The sequence below is a fragment of the Hemiscyllium ocellatum genome, chromosome 2 (genome assembly GCF_020745735.1).
Source record: "Hemiscyllium ocellatum isolate sHemOce1 chromosome 2, sHemOce1.pat.X.cur, whole genome shotgun sequence".
In the NCBI taxonomy this organism is placed as follows: Eukaryota; Metazoa; Chordata; class Chondrichthyes; order Orectolobiformes; family Hemiscylliidae; genus Hemiscyllium; species Hemiscyllium ocellatum.
In genome coordinates, this window is record NC_083402.1 from 21327668 (window position 1) to 21346733 (window position 19066).

Below are 19066 nucleotides of genomic sequence, written 5' to 3' on the forward strand. Positions count from 1 at the left end.
TTATTGTTTGGGGGGAGTCAGGACAGATAGGATTTTTTGGGAGGGGACCTTTGCAGACAACTTTATTGATTTGAAGGCAGTGTCAGTACATAAAAAGTTATATTCTGGGGGAGGCAGTACAGGCAGTTTTTTTTTCTGGGAGGGGTTCGATACAGACAGGGTTTTATTGGGGGGGGGGGGTCAGTACAGACTGGGTTTTATTGGGAGGAGGGGGGAAGGGCTAACAGGCGGAGCCTAAACTCCGGAACCCGCTTTCTGCCCCTTGTTTCCGCACGACCTCCAATAACGGCAGGAACCCGGTACCGGAAGTGCGGACCTGTCCGTCTTCTTTTCCCCTCCCCCCGGCCGTGCTGCAGTCGGTGCGGGCCGCGGCTGCTTGGTTCTTTCTGTCGCCCTCCTCCTCGCTGCCGCCGCCCACGATGAACACGGCGCTGTCCCGGGCTAACTCTCTGTTCGCCTTCTCTCTGAGTGTGATGGCGGTGCTGACTCTCGGCTGTTTCCTCACCACCGCCTTCAAGGACCGGACTGTCCCGGTTCACATTCAGGTCTCCAAAGTCATGTTGTGAGTAACACCTACTGCCCCCTCCTACCCCCATCCCCCCTCCCTCATCCCTCATCCCCCCCATCCCCCCTCCCTCATCCCCCCATCCCCCCTCCCTCATCCCCCCTCCCTCATCCCCCCTCCCTCATCCCCCCATCCCCCCTCCCTCATCCCCCCATCCCCCCTCCCTCATCCCCCCCCATCCCCCCTCCCTCATCCCCCCCCATCCCCCCTCCCTCATCCCCCCCCATCCCCCCTCCCTCATCCCCCCCCATCCCCCCTCCCTCATCCCCCCCCATCCCCCCTCCCTCATCCCCCCCCATCCCCCCTCCCTCATCCCCCCCCATCCCCCCTCCCTCATCCCCCCCATCCCCCCTCCCTCATCCCCCCCATCCCCCCTCCCTCATCCCCCCCCATCCCCCCTCCCTCATCCCCCCCATCCCCCCTCCCTCATCCCCCTCATCCCCCCTCCCTCATCCCCCCCATCCCCCCTCCCTCATCCCCCCCATCCCCCCTCCCTCATCCCCCCTCATCCCCTCATCCCTCCCCCACATTCCCCCCACCCTGACCCCCAACCCCACCCCTCGTCCCCCAACCCCACCCCTCGTCCCCCCATCCCCCCTCGTCCCCCTCATTCTCCCCTCGTCCCCCTCATTCTCCCCTCGTCCCCCTCATCCCTCCCCCCCCCATCCCCCCCCACCCTGACCCCCAACCCCACCCCTCATCTCCCCACCACCCCCCACCCCTCATCTCCCCACCACCCCCCACCCCTCATCTCCCCACCACCCCCCACCCCTCATCTCCCCACCACCCCCCACCCCTCATCTCCCCACCACCCCCCACCCCTCATCTCCCCCTCATCCTTCACCCCTGACCCCCAACCCCACCCCTCACCCCCTACCCCACCCCTCATCCCCCCCACCCCATCCCCCCTACCCCATCCCCCCTCATCCCTCCCTACCCCTGTCCTTCCTACCCCACCCACCTTAATTCTCTCACCCCTCTGCCCCCTTACCCCTTCTCCATCTCCTTTCTTTCTCTCCCACCCAATCCCCTTCCCACTTCCTTCCTGTTTTATTTTTAATATCCTATTTTTATTGCTGAACCCCTCTGTATATTTTTCTCTCCCCAGTGTTTTCACTGGTGTATGTTTGTTTTTATTTTTGGAACACGGTGTCCTAGTTTAGCCTTTCATTGCCTCTCTACCTTTCGTCTTGCACTGTTTTGTTCGTTTTCCATCTGGGTTTCCGTTCGATGCCCTCTTCTCCACCTGAATGTTTGCTGTGAGCTGCCGCATGTTGTTATGAGGACTGCATAGGCAGCTGAATGTACATTGTCGTCTTAAAATTTATGGATTTATAAATGGCGCCTACAAGAATAACATCGGTTTCCCCAAAGCTGATTGTATTTGCCTCTCTCCTCTGCCTTATGGTAGCTTTGACCTTTCTATAATCGGGGTGGGTGCTGCTGCTGGAGCTATTAAAGCATGTGTGTGTGAAGGAAGCGTAAATATCACCTGCTCCCAGCATTGTGTTTGACGTGTCTTAACCAGAGCTGCACTTAAATTTTCAATATGTCAATTGTTTGTCTTCAAAGGATAAATGCGGTTTCATTTCCGTTATAGCGACTACCAATTGCTTTAGTCCACGTAGCTACTGCTGTCTGACCCACACTGGAGATTATTACGTGCAATCGGATGAAAATCAAATGTAACGATGCAAATATAAAATAGGAGACAGAAAACAGCAGGTCAAGCAACATCTGTGGAGTAGCATTTCATGATTTCATCAGAACTCAGATGTAGTGATACTGTTCGGTCTCATGCTTGGTTGAAACTGAATGCACTCGCCAAAATAATAGCCCCTGTTCCTAAATCTAAGTCCTAAATACGTGATGTATGACGGGTTTACTTGGTGTTTTTTTAAATAGTTATTTTTTTTCCACAGATTGCAAGTTTGAAATAAAAATAGAATTTGTTGGAAATTTTGTATAGCTTGCCTTGTGCCCTAATTTAGGAAATAGAACGTTTGTGACACATCTTAATCTGTACATATCTGAAGGTGTTTTACAAAGGTTTAAGCTGTGGAACAGGTATATGAGAATACAAGTTAATAGAGGGCTATAACAATGCTTTGTGTTGTGGTTCTTGAGATGTCATTGTTTTCAGTTGGGAAATATGAAAACTAGACGTTTGTAAAGCTACTGTGTTGTCTATGGTACAAAGTCTCTTCCCATGTTACTGGATAGAATATGGAACAGTACAGCAAAGGACCAGACCATTTGGCCCACCATGTATGTGCCAAAACGTATGGGATAACTACATGTCTACATTCAGTGCAAAAGTTTGGGTTGTCATCAGTAAGCTTTGGTCATTGTGAACTTGACCTCTAAAATGACTGTAGACTGGTGTTTATGGTGCATAGTGTTTGATGCTTTGTACGTTTTTGGATGGAACAACAGTAACATACTGAGGGTGCTGGATATTTAATACAGGAAGTGATCAGAAACTCGGCAGGTCTGGTAACATCTGAGGAGAGAAACAGTTAATGTTTTGAGTCAAATGTGACAGCCTTTCGGAACTGAAGAGATGGAAAAGCATTGTTTCGTACTGTAGAAGAAGGTGATGTGGACTGAAAAATAAGGACAATCGTCTGATTAGTTATCACAGGTATCACAAAACACAAGGTAGACAAAATGGTAATGGTTGTAGAGGTGAAATTCTGTGTCTTCTATGATTCAAAGGCTTGATTTCTCTGTTCTTGTTGCCAACTTACCTTGGCATAGAGGCTGTATGCCTCAATGACATAAGCATTTTAAAAATGTGCAAGTTGAATTATATTTTGTGTGTGTAGTAGAGTATGCATCTGTATGGAGTGAGCATCTGTGGGTATGTAAAATTTCATATTGAATTTGTGGAAGACATGACAGTGTCTTGTATGCAATCATTCATTACAGTCAGTGGAACTTTGGTTCATGATAGACACTATCATGTAAAACAAGGAGAAGTCTCGCAACTTGCACCCGGTTTCAATAGCACAACATTCGTTGTGTCCTCTGATATCTTAGGGGTCACCATTTACATGAGCTGTTAATTCTCCCATGCATGGGAGTATAGAAGCACGATGTGCTGTTTAAAAGTGGCTCTTTTACTGACATCTCAGTACTTTTCCAACAGCTGCACGACCCAAGTTCAGAATGTGATCATACACTCACCACTTGTTTTGAATGTTTTTTCCATTTGGAAAGAGTGACCCCTTCCAGGACTCTTTGCTTGTTGCACTGTACTTGATACTAATTCTTATTTGAGCTGAAAATGTGTTGCTGGAAAAGCGCAGCAGGTCAGGCAGCATCCAAGGAACAGGAGATTCGATGTTTCGGGCATAAGCCCTTCTTCTCCTGTTCCTTGGATGCTGCCTGACCTGCTGCGCTTTTCCAGCAACACATTTTCAGCTCTGATCTCCAGCATCTGCAGACCTCACTTTCTCCACTAAGTCTTATTTCCTATGTATCCCTTAACAGTGCACACTGTTTTTAACTTGACTATATATTCTTAATTATTTGTTAACACATTCTCCGCATGTGTTACCAGACCCGCTGAGTTTTTCTCGCAATTTTTGTTTTTGTGATATTGTCTGGAATTTAGAAGGATGAGAGCCCATCTCATTGAGCTGTTAAAATTCTTCAAAGTTTTGACAGAGCAGATTCTCTAAGGCTATGTATGTTGGCTGGTTTGGTTAGAACAAGGGAACGTAGTCTCAGGGTAAGGAATCAAATGTTTGGACTAAGATGAGAAAATTATTCAAAGAATTGTCAATCTTATGAATTCTCCACCCCAGAGGGTTATGGATTCTCAGTCTTTGAATTATGCTCAATAAGATAGTAATGCTTTGGTGTAAAAGGAATCAAAGAATATGGGAATAAAGCAGACAATTAGATTACTTAGATTAGATTACTTACAGTGTGGAAACAGGCCCTTCGGCCCAACAAGTCCACACCGACCCGCCGAAGCGCAACCCACCCATACCCCTACATTTACCCCATTATCTAATGCTACGGGCAATTTAGCATGGCCAATTCACCTGACCCACACATCTTTGGACTGTGGGAGGAAACCGGAGCACCCGGAGGAAACCCACGCAGACACAGGGAGAACGTGCAAACTCCACACAGTCAGTCGCCTGAGTCGGGAATTGAACCCGGGTCTCAGGCGCTGTGAGGCAGCAGTGCTAACCACTGTGCCACCATGCCGCCCACAAATTGGAGTTGATGCAGGCCTTCAGTCATAGACTGATACACAAGAAATAAGAGTCAGCTTATGAACAATAGTTACTTAAATTTCATCTGTATTCCCTTGGAAAGTTGTGCAATTGTTTTAACCTAGGTCTAGAGGACAAAGAATTTGAATGGTATGTCCTCTGGTAGAGAATATTCAGAACACAGACCATTCAGCTGGAAGACTGTGCATCATGTCAAACCATTAAAAGATTTCCCTCCCAAAAATGGAATGGATACTGGTTGAAGCAAATTTTTTTCACGATGTAGCTACGTTTGTGAGGAGGTCAGGGTATTCGAGATGTGGAGCACAGGCAGGCAATTAGGGTTGTGGTGAATATCCTCTCCAGAATGATTACCACCCAGCAGGAGACCTATCAGCCTTTGGGCTGGTTCTTAGCAAGCAGTTCAGCTAGTTCCATTCCCCTAGGTTTATTCAGCAACTTTGCACTTTCTATAGCTCTCTACCTGATTCAGTTTGAAAGCTCGGATTGTAATTATCTTGGTCATTCTAGATCCTAAGCTCTTGCCCTGAATTTTTTTATATGGCACAACCAGCTTGAGAAACACACAGGCTCTGAATCTACCAAGTTTAAACTAAAGTTGTAGATATTAACCCTTAATTTCTGTCATGGGATGAACCTCTGCACTGTCTCCAACTATCTCCACACTGAGTTTGCATGTTCCTGGCCCAATTCCATCTAGCTGAAGGCACCAAAATAGCAGTTAATTTAGGACTAAATGAAGCTTGCTGAGAACAGCTATTTGAATAGGTAGTTTGGGAATTGGCAATGTTGTACTAATGCTGAAACTATGCTTGAGGCATGTCAAAGGAAGTGTACTTCTAACAATGGCCTGTTAAAAGTAGAGTCCCTTGAATGCGTGTGTTTCTGTGATAGTCCTCCAATTCTATTAACATCTTTAATGTATTTTGGAGGGTGGCAGTTTTGCATTTTGACCACACAGTTTTGAAGTTTTTGAGGGTCTTTGCCTGAATGCTGGTGATCCCATGTCATTTACCTGACTTTTTCAAAGTGCAGAGTAGCTGAAAATAGTTTAATTTATTCATTTTTAGTGGGATATGGGTGTTACTGGCTGACCAGTATTTATTGCTTGTCCATAGTTGCCCTCGAGAAGGTGGTTGTGAGCTGCCTTCTTGAACTGCTGTAGTTTACCTGCTGTGGGCTGTCCCACCAAGCCATGAGGGAGGGAATTCCAGGATTTTGATCCAGCAACAGTGAAGGAACTGTGATATTTCCAAATTGGGATGGTGAATGCTTGGAGGGGAATTTGAATGTGGTGGTGGTGTTCCCATATTTTTGCTGTCCTTGTCCTTCTAGGTGGAAGTGTTCTTGGATTTGGAAGATGCTGTCTGAGGATCTTTGGTGAATTTCTATAGTGCATCTTGTAGGTAGCAGCAATGTGTACTGAGCGTCCGTGGTGGAGGGAGTGCCAAAGTGGTCGTCTTCTGGATAGTGTCAAGCATCTTGAGTGTTGTTGGGGTGCACTCATCCAAGCAAGTGGGGAGTGTTCCATCACATTCCTGACTTGTGCGTTGTTAATGGTTGTCAAGCTTTTGGGAGTCAGGAGGTGAGTTATTTACCGCAGTATTCCTAGCCTCTGGCTTGCTCTCGTAGCCCCTGTTTGTGGTTTGTCCAACTAAGTTTCGAATCAATGGTAACTCCCAGGCTGTTTGATATTGGGGGATTAAGTGATAGTAACACCATTGAATGTCAAGGGGCAGTGGTTAGATCGTCTCTTATTGGTGGTGGTCATAGCCTAGCATTGTGGCGTGATTGTTACTTGTCAGCCCAAGCCTAGATATTGTATTTGGACATGGACTGCTTCAGTGTCTGAGGAGTCACAAATAATACTGAACATTGTGCAATCATTGGTGAACATCCCCACTTCTGACTTTATGATGGAGGGAAGATCATTGATGAAGCAGCTGTAGATGGTCGGGGGGAGGACACTACCCTGAGGAACTCCTGCAGAGCTGTCCTGGAACTAAGATGGCTGACCTTCAACAGCCAAGACCATCTTCCTATGTGTTGGGTATGGCTCCAACCACTGGAGAACTTTTCCCCCCCAATACCCATTGATTTCAGTTTTTCTCCGACTTCTTGATGCCACACATGGTCGAATATAGCCTTGATGTCAGGGATTGTCACTCCCACCTCATCTCTGGAATTCTGATCTTTTTTCCGTGTTTGAACCAAAGCTGTAATGAAGTTAGGAGCTGGCTGATTCAGGAGGAACCCAAACTGAGTATCACTGAGCAGGTTATTGCTGAGCAGGTGCTGCTCGATAACACTGTTGATGACACCTTCCAACACGTTACTGATGATTTGAGAGTAGATGGATGGGGTGGTAATTGGTCAGATTGGATTTGCCTTGCTATTTATGTACAGGACATAGTTGGGCAATTTTCCACATTGTCAGGTCGATGCCAGTGTTAACTCAGGCAGTGGTGAGTTCTGGAGCACACATCTTCAGTACTATTGCTGGAATGTTGTCAGGGCCCGTAGCCTTTGCAGTATTTGGTGCCTCCAACCATTTCTTGATATTACATGAAGTGAATCGAATTGGCTGAAGCCTGGTATCTGTAAAGCTGGAAACTACTGGAAGAGGCTGGGTTGGATCATCCACTCGGCACTTCTGGCTGAAGATTTCTGCAAAGGCTTTAGCCTCATCTTCTTCAGTGATGTGCTGGGCTCCACCATCATTAAGGATGGGGATATTTGTGGAGCTTCCTCCTCCTCTGCTGAGTTATTTAATCATCCACCACCATTCACGACTGGATTTGGCAGGACTGCAGAGCTTAGATCTGTTATCACAATGACTAATGATTGGTAGAGTAGCCATCTGTTACACACTGCCTGATACACTTTTACGTATTGGTTTCGATCCAGAGATCAAGGTTGTACTGTGTATAGAATACCTATTTTAAGTGGCCAGTTCTCTAGGTCATCTGAAAATGCCAGACAGGTTTGTCTTGGGAGTTGTACTGGTGGCCTTTTTATTTAAAGGTTGCAGCTGTTGCTGGTATTATTTTGATTCCAAGTCTAAGTGGTTGAAAGTCTTTTGAGTCGCTGGAAGAAATATCGGAATATATTTTGGAAAACCTGGTACTGATCGGTGCTGTGAAGTTCGCCCGTGCAGCAGGAGGTGGCATTGTCTAAAATATCAGGTACTATTTGTGTAGCTCAGCTGTTTGATCATGCTGGTGCTCAGACTGACGCAGTCTCTAGTGGTCTTAGAGAAAGACTTGGTTTTAAGTCAATCAAGGGAAGTTGGAATTCTGCTGCGCTTCTGGCTCATTTGGAAATGACAGCAGTGAAATATACAATGGGTAGGAAGCAGCCGGACATTTTGGAGAAAAGTTATCAAAAGTGCCAGTCAGAACCACTGTGTTCATTCCTAGGTAATAGATATAATAGATGAAATATTGAATAACTTGGCAGCAACGTTTGTGAAGGCTTGTAGCTCAGGTTGAGGTTTTAGGGTGTAGGTTTGCTCGCTGAGCTGTAGGTTTGATATCCAGACATTTCATTACCTGGCTAGGTAACATCATCAGTGGCGACCTCCAAGTGAAGCGAAGCTGTTGTCTCCTGCATTCTATTTATATCTTTCTCCTGGATGGGGTTCCTGGGGTTTGTGGTGGTGTAATTTCCTGTTCGTTTTCTGAGGGGTTGATAGATGGCATCTAGATCTATGTGTTTGTTTATGGCGTTGTGGTTGGAGTGCCAGGCCTCTAGGAATTCTCTGGCATGTCTTTGCTTAGCCTGTCCCAGGATAGATGTTGTCCTAGTCGAAATTTTTTTTTTATCCGTGTGTAGGGCTACGAGGGAGAGAGGGTCGTGTCTTTTTGTGGCTAGCTGGTGTTCGTGTATTCTAGTGACTAACTTTCTTCCTGTTTTGCCCTATGTAGTGTTTGTGGCAGTCCTTGTATGGAATTTTGTAGATGACGTTGGTTTTGTCCATGGGTTGTACTGGGTCTTTTAAGTTAGTTTTTGTTTGAGTGTTGGTGGGTTTGTGTGCTACTAGGATTCTGAGGTGTCTTAATAGTCTAGCTATCATTTCTGAGACTACTTTGATGTATGGTAATGTGGTTTGAGTTTCTGGCTGTGTTTGGTCTGCTTGTCGTGGTTTGTTCCTGTGGCACTCCAACCACAACGCCATAAACAAACACATAGATCTAGATACCATCTATCAACCCCTTAGAAAACAAACAGGAAATGACATCACCACAAAACCCAGGAACCCCATCCAGGACAAACCTATAAATAGAAAGCAGGAGACAACAGCTTCAACTTCGCTTCAATTGGAGGTCGCCACTGAAGTTACCGAGCCAGGTAATGAAATGTCTGGACATCAAACCTACACTCTAATAACTTAGCTGCCTATACTGAATATATGATTAACTGAATAATGACACGTATCGATTCAGTAAAGCCTTCAATGAGTAGAATATTACGAAAACATAGAAACCAGGAGCAGGGAGTGGGCCACATGACCCTTTTGAGTCTGTATCATTTAATAGAATTGTGGCTAATCCTCTAATTCAATGCTGCATTTTCTCTTTCTCTCTACAAAGGTTCCTCGATTATCCAGCAATCGATTATGGGAATATCGGATTATCCGGCAAGGTCCCAAAGCTCAGCTAAACTATTATCCGGCATTCCACTAACTGAACGAAATACTACCTGCCCATGTCCTTCAGATAATCGAGGTTCCTCTATATACCCTTTGTCTTCAAAACCTAGAAATTTATCCACCCCTTTCTTGAATATATCCAGTAGTTTATTTTTCATTGCCTTCTGTGGTAATCAATTCCACAAGTTCATTAGCTTTTTGAGTGAAGAAAGTTTTCCTCATATCAGTCCTAAATGGTCAACCCCATATCTTGAGGCTGTGACCCTTGTTTCTAGACTTCAACCAGGGAAAACATCATCCCTGCATTTGGGTTGTATTTGTGCTGTGCCCTACATTCTGATAGAAAATATAAGAATAGGGTAGACTATTCAGTCAATCAAACCTGTCTGATCATTGGTTTGACCATGATCTTAACATTGACTCTTTTCACTTTGTGATCCACCTCTCCTTGATGTATTGTGACTGTGCCTTTGAACATAGTAGAGGTGCACATCCCATATACCATCTCACAGAATAAATAGGGTGCTGACAGAGGCCATTCGACCCATCCGATCTACTTTGGCATCAATACTCAGCCAATCGCCTGCCTTTTCGCCAAAATCGTGCACATTGCTTCCATTTAAGGAATTATCCAATGCCCTCGAGTGCCTCAATTGGATCTGTCTCCTCATTTCCAGCAGCGCCGGCTGAGTGCAAAATCTCTTCCCTCACCTGTCATTTGATTTATTTACAAAAGACTTTAATATTATGCCTCTGGTTTTTCACCAGTTTGAGTGGGGGTCAGTGTCTCCCTATCAACTCATAATTTTGAGAACTTCTATGAAATCTCCTCTCTTTTTTTCTAAGGAAAGCAGATGCATCTTGTCCAATCTATCCTCATAACTAAAGTTAGTGTAAGGGTTGGCTGTCACAATCTTTTTGCATGGTAACATTAGCAATTGGGTAGATAGAGCTAAAAATGGCGAGAGTTGTAGCTGGGTGCAGGAATATATAAACAGGCTAGGAAGCTGATCAGTGCGATGGAAAGTAAATAATTTCTTGTTGACTGTGTTTCACCTGATGAGAAATTTTGGGCATATCACCCACCGTTGTTAAATAACACATTTGTGTCTTCTGGACTTGTGCACCCTCACCTGAGCAAAGGTGAACAGTTGTCCCACATCTGCCCGAGCCCCTGGCATTGGGAGAAGCAGGAAGAATGAAGAGAATTGGTATGATATAGAACCCGTAGCAACCTGCAATCCAACTATATTACCACAATAGGAAGACAGTGTTTAGAAACACTCTCACGGAATCATTGATGTATTGGATCAAAAGTTGTGATTCTAGTATAGATTCCTGGAGAGGCACCATTTTACTCAGTCATTTCTCTGTATGTTGTCTCTCACCTTAAAAAGTAATAATAATGGACAATATCGGAAATGCTCAGCCGTTCAGGCAGATTCTGTGGGAAGAAAAACGCGATTCGAGTTTGTTTTGTATTCTTTATTCACTTGTTTCTAGGATGCTATCATGTTAAAAAGAAAATGCATTTTGTTGTTTGATAAAGCTAACTTACAGCCGAGGAAAGGCTCCTCCAGTCATCCCCACCTTTAATAAAAACTGTTGCATTCACCTGTCCACCTCAATATCACTGTTCATCAAATGTGGCCTTGTTGTAAAGTTCAGTCACTCTCCCCATACCTGTGGAGATGTTAATAGTGAGTGCTGACACGTTCACTCAGTTGTGAACCTGTGGAATTCTCTCCCGCAGAAAGGTGTTGGGGCCACTTCTTTCAAACAGGAGCTGGACCTGACCCTTGTCAAGGGATCAAGGAGTATGGAGAGAAAGCAATGATGGGATACTGAGATTGTATGGTCAGCCATGATCATGTTGAATGGTGGTGCAGTCTTAAAGGGCTGAATGGCTTGCAGCTGCACTAGTTTTCTATGTTATCTTGTATTTTGAATGGTAGTGTTTTACAGTCGTTACAAGAATTGGGAATATGTTGATAGGATGAAAACCTGTAGTGACCTCTAAGAAGCACAGCCTGAAAAGGTCAGGAATTCTTGTAGTTTGGTTATGTAGTAAGCCGTGGGTCTGTAACTAGTTTGTAAAAGAAAATTCCAACTTGTGTTTACATTGATACGGTTAGGATTTACACTGACCTTGTCTATTGAAAGTAGTGCTTGATCTTTAGATTGCCTACTTAGAATTGATTTTTCACTGTGGTAGTCCTTAGGGAGATTCCGGTATTACTTGATTAAATTATGCTGGTAAATTTCAAATTGTAGCTTTTCGAATCGCTTGAGAGTTTGGGCAGTTTGTATATGTTTAATACTGTTTGCACATTGGATTCTAACATGGGCAGCAAGGTCGAAAAAGGTAAAATTATTAGGGCTTTGAGAAAAGGTCTGGGAGGTGGGAGCTACTAACTGATGCTTTACAACAGCCACTAAATGCATGGTGGGTTGAATGGCCATCATCTGAGATTCTCTGAATGTATTGCATCCGCTTAAAGTGCTGCTCCAATTGTGAGAATGTCTTGCTGGCATTATTTAATCCAAAATTAGTCTTCATGATCTAATCTTGATTGCGTTTAGTCATTAGAGATTTGTAACTTAATGTCGATAAGACAAATGAAAAAAGAGACATGTGTATACACAGCATAGATTTGTTGAGCCAAATGGTGTCTGCTTCTATATGATAACTGCTGTGCAATGTTGGGACTCTTTCCACTCGGACCAGTACTGCCCTGTTACCATTGTTGAATCCCTAGATCTGTCCTCGGCCCCTCATGTTTTCTACAGACTGCCCCATAGTGACATCATCTGGCAAAAACAAACATTAATTTTCCTTTACATGCACTACTTCTCTCAAATCCTCCAGTACAGCTAAATCACTAATCCCCTACAGTACTTGATGAGCAGAAATCTCCTCCAATTTTAAATAGTGAAAGAATTGAAGCCATTCCTTCCGCCATTTCAAACTCCATTCCCTAATTACAAACTTGGTCCTTCTGAAGACTAAATCAGTCTGTTTGCAACCTTTTGTGTTATATTTGGCCCGAAATTGACCTCCAAATCACACATTTGGTCCATCCCTTAGAGCACCTATGGTCACCTCTGCAGCAACACTGAACTTTGCCCTCGTTTCACTCATCATCTGCACTATCCCTAATTATGCTTTGGTTACCTATCCATTTGACTGTACTTTGTGCATTCCTGGCTGGTATCTTCCACGTAAGCGTCTAAAGCTTTCTGTCTGTGTTTTAAATCACATCAAGTCCCTGTTTACTGATTTACCTCTGTTCGCTGACCCACATTGCGTCTTGATAAAGCAACTTCTCAATTTAAAATTTCTCCTTGTCTTTGGACCTGTCCCTACTCTTGCCTAATGCTGTAAACTCCTCCATCTCCACTACTTGTCTGAGATATCTGCGCTTACCGAATTCTGGCCTCTTGTATATCCCTCATCAGCACTGGGGCCATAGCTGCATTGCCATTTCCCTAAGCAGTAGAACTCTCTAATATAACCTGCTTCCCCCCCTGCCTTTACCTTGACTTTGTCTTTTTAAGAATCTTGATAAAGCACTCACTTGAGTTGTGATTTCTATCATCTGAACTACCAAAGATGTTGGTGTAAAAATTTGACTTTTGAAACCTCTCAAGCTCCCTCCCAAAATAGGTTCAGCTTTTCTACCTTTTATAAAAGTGAATAGTCATTGTGAATAGTCATTCTGAAATGTCATTGGCAGCTGGTACAAAGTCAGCCTGTCTTGAACTCGCATGCATCTTTGCTGCTTTTCTACTCCATCTTTAACAACTATAAAGTATATTTGAATGTGGTTTGCATAATAAAGGACTCAAATGTTTTTATTCCAGGAAAAATGTGGAAGATTTTACGGGACCCAGAGAAAGAAGTGACTTGGGGTTGATCACATTTGACTTATCTGCGGATATCCTTTGAATATAATTTCCAAACAGAATGCTGTTTAGAACAGTGAACTTCTCTACCATGTGATTGTATCCAGTGAAATACAGGTTGTTCTGTTATAACCCGTTTCGTCAGCGCAAATTGGCTGTAACGTTACTGATGAATCATGGACATTGTTTGTTTGGATGTGGCGATCTTTCTGTTGAACAGGTATAGCGATTTTTCTATTAACGGCCTTCTACAGTGCAATTTTCGATACCACTTTTCAATAATGCGATTTTCTATAGCATTCTCTTGCAGAGGAACACCACTGTCGTGTTACAGCAGAACAACCTGTACTTTTGCACCAGTTTCGATTGGGAAGCTGCGTAAAGCATAGTGACATGTTGCAACATCTAAAACCCATAAACTGAGGGATTTGAGTAGCACACTTGAAGTTTTAGTGAGAAGAGCTATGACATTGTCGAAACTGTTAAATACTTACCTTTGGTCCTACAGACCTTGATTAGACAATGTTAAAAAGAAGGTTGTAATTCTGATATAATTTGGAATGTCTGCTGTCAGCCCTGTTTAAATGCCAATGAATGGAACTGAGAGCAGGCAATCCTGCCACAGGATTTAGGCATGTTTCCCAGGCCTAAATGTTCAATGTAGGCTAATTATTTATTTTAAAAACGTGAAATAATTGTGAGTATTCATTAGTATGTCTGTTTTAATGGGGGAGGTTCTACGCTGAATCTGTTTTAACATATTTTGACATGAATTGATCTTGCCTTTCTGAGAATTCTTGGTGCCACAAAGAAATGTCGTGTTGCCAGCAACACTGTATTTTCATTTTGTAAAGAGGCAATGGTGTCATGGTAATGTTACTGGACTCAGAACCTTAGGCTAATGGTCTGAAGACATGGTTTGAATTCTTGATGTTGAAATATGAATTTCATAAAATTGACAAATAGAAATCCATCTTTAATGACAAACTCTCTTTGTCATGAGAATCTCATTTTCTTTGGGGTAGGAAATCCACTATCTTTACCTGATGCATATGACTCCAGATCCACAGCCATGTGTTTAGCAATCATGGATGGGAAATAAATGCTGGCCAATCCTTCAATGCCTGCATCTCAAGAGCATATATTTTGTAAAATCACAAACTTTACATTTCTTGTGGCATTTTCTCCAAATAGAAATAAAATTAAGTGCCCCTGGTTATAGTTAGTCCACTGCAGAGCCTTAAGTTGAACTGAAGCAAGAGCAGAAACTGTCAACTCGCTTTGTGGTTTGTTTTAAAAATGTTTGAGAAGTGTGGAATTTGCCACTAATTAACTTTATTTTTACTGCATTTTTTTTTTCTTTAACTGTATTATACATTTGAAGCCAATATTTGACTGGAATGTCAAACAACTCTTCTTGTATTTATCAGCTGAGTACAAAACCAAGAATAATGTGAGTATGTTTTCCCAATTTAAATTTTAAGAATATCTGACTGTTTTCTGTAGCAGCAATATGAAAATTTGAAGGATGCATTCCTCTGTTCAGTTCCAGAATTATAGACCACTACTTTGCAACAGAGCTTGGAGTGCAAGAGGGAGAATTCAAATCTGTCATGGCCCATGCAAGAAATATTAACATAGGTAGAACTGGGAATGATGATCTGTTGGACGAGTCTGAGAAGCTAAATGCAGAACATCACAGATGATGACCTCCGGATTTTTGTCTGATCCACATTTAAATTAGCAAATTGTCATAAACTTAGACTAGCTTTGTGTCTGAAAGGTGATCTGGTTGGTAGACTTTTGATTCTGTGCTGGGGACATTAGGAACCGCTTTGCTGGAATCGGCGCTACTTAAACTTGTTCAAATGACAGTGGTTTCATTCATGAATTGGCAGCAGAAGTAGGTCACTCACCGCTTCTAGACTGCTCCACAAATTCAGTCAGATCATGGCTAATCTGGTTACTCTTTCTGTAGCCACAAAATCTTCCAGTTTTAATAGCATTAACTTTTTAACAACACGAATAGCCTTTTTACTTCCTAATTTATCTATCCTACCATAGAATTCTTCCAAGACTCCGGTCGCACTGCCTTTTGAGGAAGAAAGTTATGAACATACTGAAACCCGCTGGGGGGGGATAATAAATCCCTAGTTCTTGTGAATTATGTCCTGGTGGACATTAAATTAACAAAACAAAACGGATGATTGTAAGATTCATGAAAATGCCCTTTCAAAATCAGCAAAAAAAATCAATTTAGGCTTTGGAGCAGCAAATCGATTTGGGAAAAAATTACAATAACTGGCAAACTTTGGTAAAGGGATTTAATGACTAAAGTAACAGCAAGGGGAAAATAATGGTTTATGCAAATGGTGAATTTGCAGCAAAATAGGTGAATTGACAGAAATAAGTTAATTTAATTGATGGAGAGACAGATCTCTGAAAGTTGCCACCCAGGTAAATAGAGCTGTGAAGAAGGCATATGGTGTACTGGGCTTTATTGGTAGAGGAATAGAGTTCCAGAGTCCTGAGGTCATGTTGCAGTTGTATAAGACTCTGATGCGGCCTCATCTGGAGTATTGTGTGCAGTTTTGGTCATCATACTATAGGAAGGATGTGGAGGCATTGGAACGAGTGCAGAGGAGGTTTACCAGGATGTTGCCTGGCATGGTAGGAAGATCGTATGAGGAAAGGCTGAGGCACTTGGGGCTGTTCTCATTGGAGAAAAGAAGGTTTAGGGGAGATTTGATAGAGGTGTACAAGATGATTAGGGGTTTAGATAGGGTAGACACTGAGAACCTTTTTCTGTTAATGGAGTCAGCTGTTACTAGGGGACACAGCTTTAAATTAAGGGGTGGTAGGTATAGGACAGATGTTAGGGGTAGATTCTTTACTCAGCGGGTTGTGAGTTCATGGAATGCCCTGCCAGTAGCAGTGGTGAACTCTCCCTCTTTATGGTCATTTAAGCAGGCACTGGATAAGCATATGGAGGTTATTGGGCTAGTGTAGGTTAGGTAGACTTTGGTCGGCGCAACATCGAGGGCTGAAGGGCCTGTACTGCGCTGTATTGTTCTATGTTCTATGTTCTATGAGACGTGGTTTGAGTGGTCATTAATGAAATGCCTGACTACCAACCTTTTTTCTAAAAGTAAAGTGGAAAAGAGTTGTGTGGTAAAGGTGCCTGTCCTGATAACAAAGGGAAGTAGAGGAAAAGGATCTTGGCTCAGAAACTGGCAATGTAGAATTGGTTTGGATAAAGCTTAAAAAATGACCAGGAACGGAAGCATCTGTAAGAGTAATCTGTAGGTTCTCTTGCATTGTAGTAGTGCAAAAGAGTGTAATTCTGGAAGTTAACGTGAATGAAGTGGGGGGCAATATGGTATTCATAAGGGCTTTAATGTTATCATTTTATATCCAGTAATAGAGCATTGTATGAGTTCATGGAATTTATTCAAGGTAGCCTTTTAGATCAGTTTATCATTGAACCATACATATTTGGACATAAAATGAAGTAGCGAGTTTTGAGAAGACTTGTAGCTCAGGTTGAGGTTCTGGATGTAGGTTTGCTTGCTGACTGGAAGGTTCATTTTCAGATGTTTCGTCATCATACTAGGTAACTTCTTTAGTGAGCCTCCAAACGAAGCATAGCTGATGATTCCTGCTTTCTATTTATAGATTTGGGTTTCTTTGGGTTGCTGATGTCAATGAACATCAACTAGCCACAAAACGATATGACCCTCTCTCACTAGTATCCTTACATACAGATGAGGAAGGACACCACTTCGACTGGGACAACACATCCATCCTAGGACAAGCCAAACAAAGACACATCCGAGAATTCCCAGAAGCATGGCATTCCAACCGGAACTCTTATCAACAAACACATTGACCTGGACCCGATTTACCACCCCCTGAGAAAATGAACAAGAAATGGCGTCATCGCAGGAATTGACATCACCAACCCAAAGAAACCCAAGCATATAAATACAAAGCAGGAATCATCAGCAGTGCTTTGTCCGGAGACTCGCTGAAGATGTTACCTAGTATGGTGACGAAACGTCTGAAAATGAATCTTCCAGCTCAGCGAGCAAACGTACATCCACAAAATGAACTTGCTAGATTTGTGGTGAGGATTTTGCAATTGGATGGAGTTATAGAACATAGAACATAGAACATAGAAGGATACAGCGCAGTACAGGCCCTTCGGCCCTCGATGTTGCGCCGACCGAGTCCTACCTAACCTATACTAGCCCAATAACTTCCAAATGCCTATCCAATGCCCGCTTAAATGAACATAAAGAAGGAGAGTTCACCACTGATACGGGCAGGGCATTCCATGAACTCACAACCCGCTGTGTGAAGAATCTACCCCTAACATCTGTCCTATACCTACCACCCCTTAATTTAAAGCTATGTCCCCTAGTAACACCTGACTCCATTAGCGGTAAAAGGTTCTTAGTATCTACCCTATCTAAACCCCTAATCATCTTATACACTTCTATCAGATCTCCCCTAAACCTTCTCTTCTCCAATGAGAACAGCCCCAAGTGCCTCAGCCTTTCCTCATACGATCTTCCTACCATTCCAGGCAACATCCTGGTAAACCTCCTCTGCACTCGTTCTAAAGCTTCCACATCCTTCCTATAGTATGGCGACCAAAACTGCACACAATACTCCAGATGAGGCCTCACCAGAGTCTTATACAACTGCAACATGACCTCAGGACTCTGGAACTCAATTCCTCTGCCAATAAAGCCCAGTACACCATATGCCTTCCTCACAGCACTATTTACCTGGGTGGCAACTTTCAGAGATCTGTGTACATAGACACCAAGATCCCTCTGCTCATCCACACTACCAAGTAGCCTACCATTAGCCCAGTAATCCATCATCTTGTTATTCCTACCAAAGTGAACGACTTCGCACTTAGCTACATTGAATTCCATTTGCCACATTTCCGCCCAGCTCTGCAACATATCTATATCCCGCTGTAACCTACCACTTCCTTCCTCACTATCCACAACTCCACCGACTTTCGTGTCATCCGCAAACTTGCTTACCCAGCTTTCAAGTCCTTCCTCTAGATCATTTATAAAGATAACAAAAAGCAATGGTCCCAAAACAGATCCTTGTGGTACACCGCTAGTAACTGCACTCCAAGATGAACATAATCCATCAACTACTACCCTCTGTCTCCTTCCAGCCAGCCAATTCCTAATCCAAACCTCTAATGTATCCTCAATGCCATACCTCCGAAGTTTTAGCATTAGCCTACCATGGGGAACCTTATCGAACGCCTTACTAAAATCCATATACACAACATCTACTGCTTTACCCTCATCCACTTCCTTAGTCACCTTCTCAAAGAACTCAAGGTTTGTGAGGCACGACCTGCCCTTCACAAAACCATGCTGGCTATCCCTGATCACGTTATTCCTACCCAGATGTTCATAAATCTTATCCCTTACCATTCTCTCTCAGACTTTGCCCACCACTGAAGTCAGACTCACTGGCCTATAGTTACTAGGGCTATCCCTACTCCCTTTCTTGAACAATGGGACCACATTCGCTATCCTCCAGTCCTCTGGTACTATTCCCGTTGACAATGACGACATAAAAATCCAGGCCAATGGCTCTGCTATCTCCTCCCTAGCTTCCCATAGGATCCTGGGGTAAATGCCATCAGGCCCA

The 19066-nt window shown here is 43.5% G+C and overlaps 1 protein-coding gene across 1 annotated transcript in view; it reads left to right on the plus strand.

The window, feature by feature from the left end:
• Positions 1-319: 319 nt before the first annotated feature.
• The window catches only part of spcs3 (signal peptidase complex subunit 3), a 30632-nt gene continuing 11885 nt past the window's right edge, over positions 320-19066 (plus strand). Inside the window, exons 1-3 of the mRNA XM_060835040.1 lie at positions 320-562; positions 13334-13407; positions 14752-14828. Of these exons, the coding sequence (XP_060691023.1) occupies positions 420-562; positions 13334-13407; positions 14752-14828 (294 nt within the window). The 5' untranslated portion in view covers positions 320-419. The remainder of the gene's footprint in view (positions 563-13333; positions 13408-14751; positions 14829-19066) is intronic.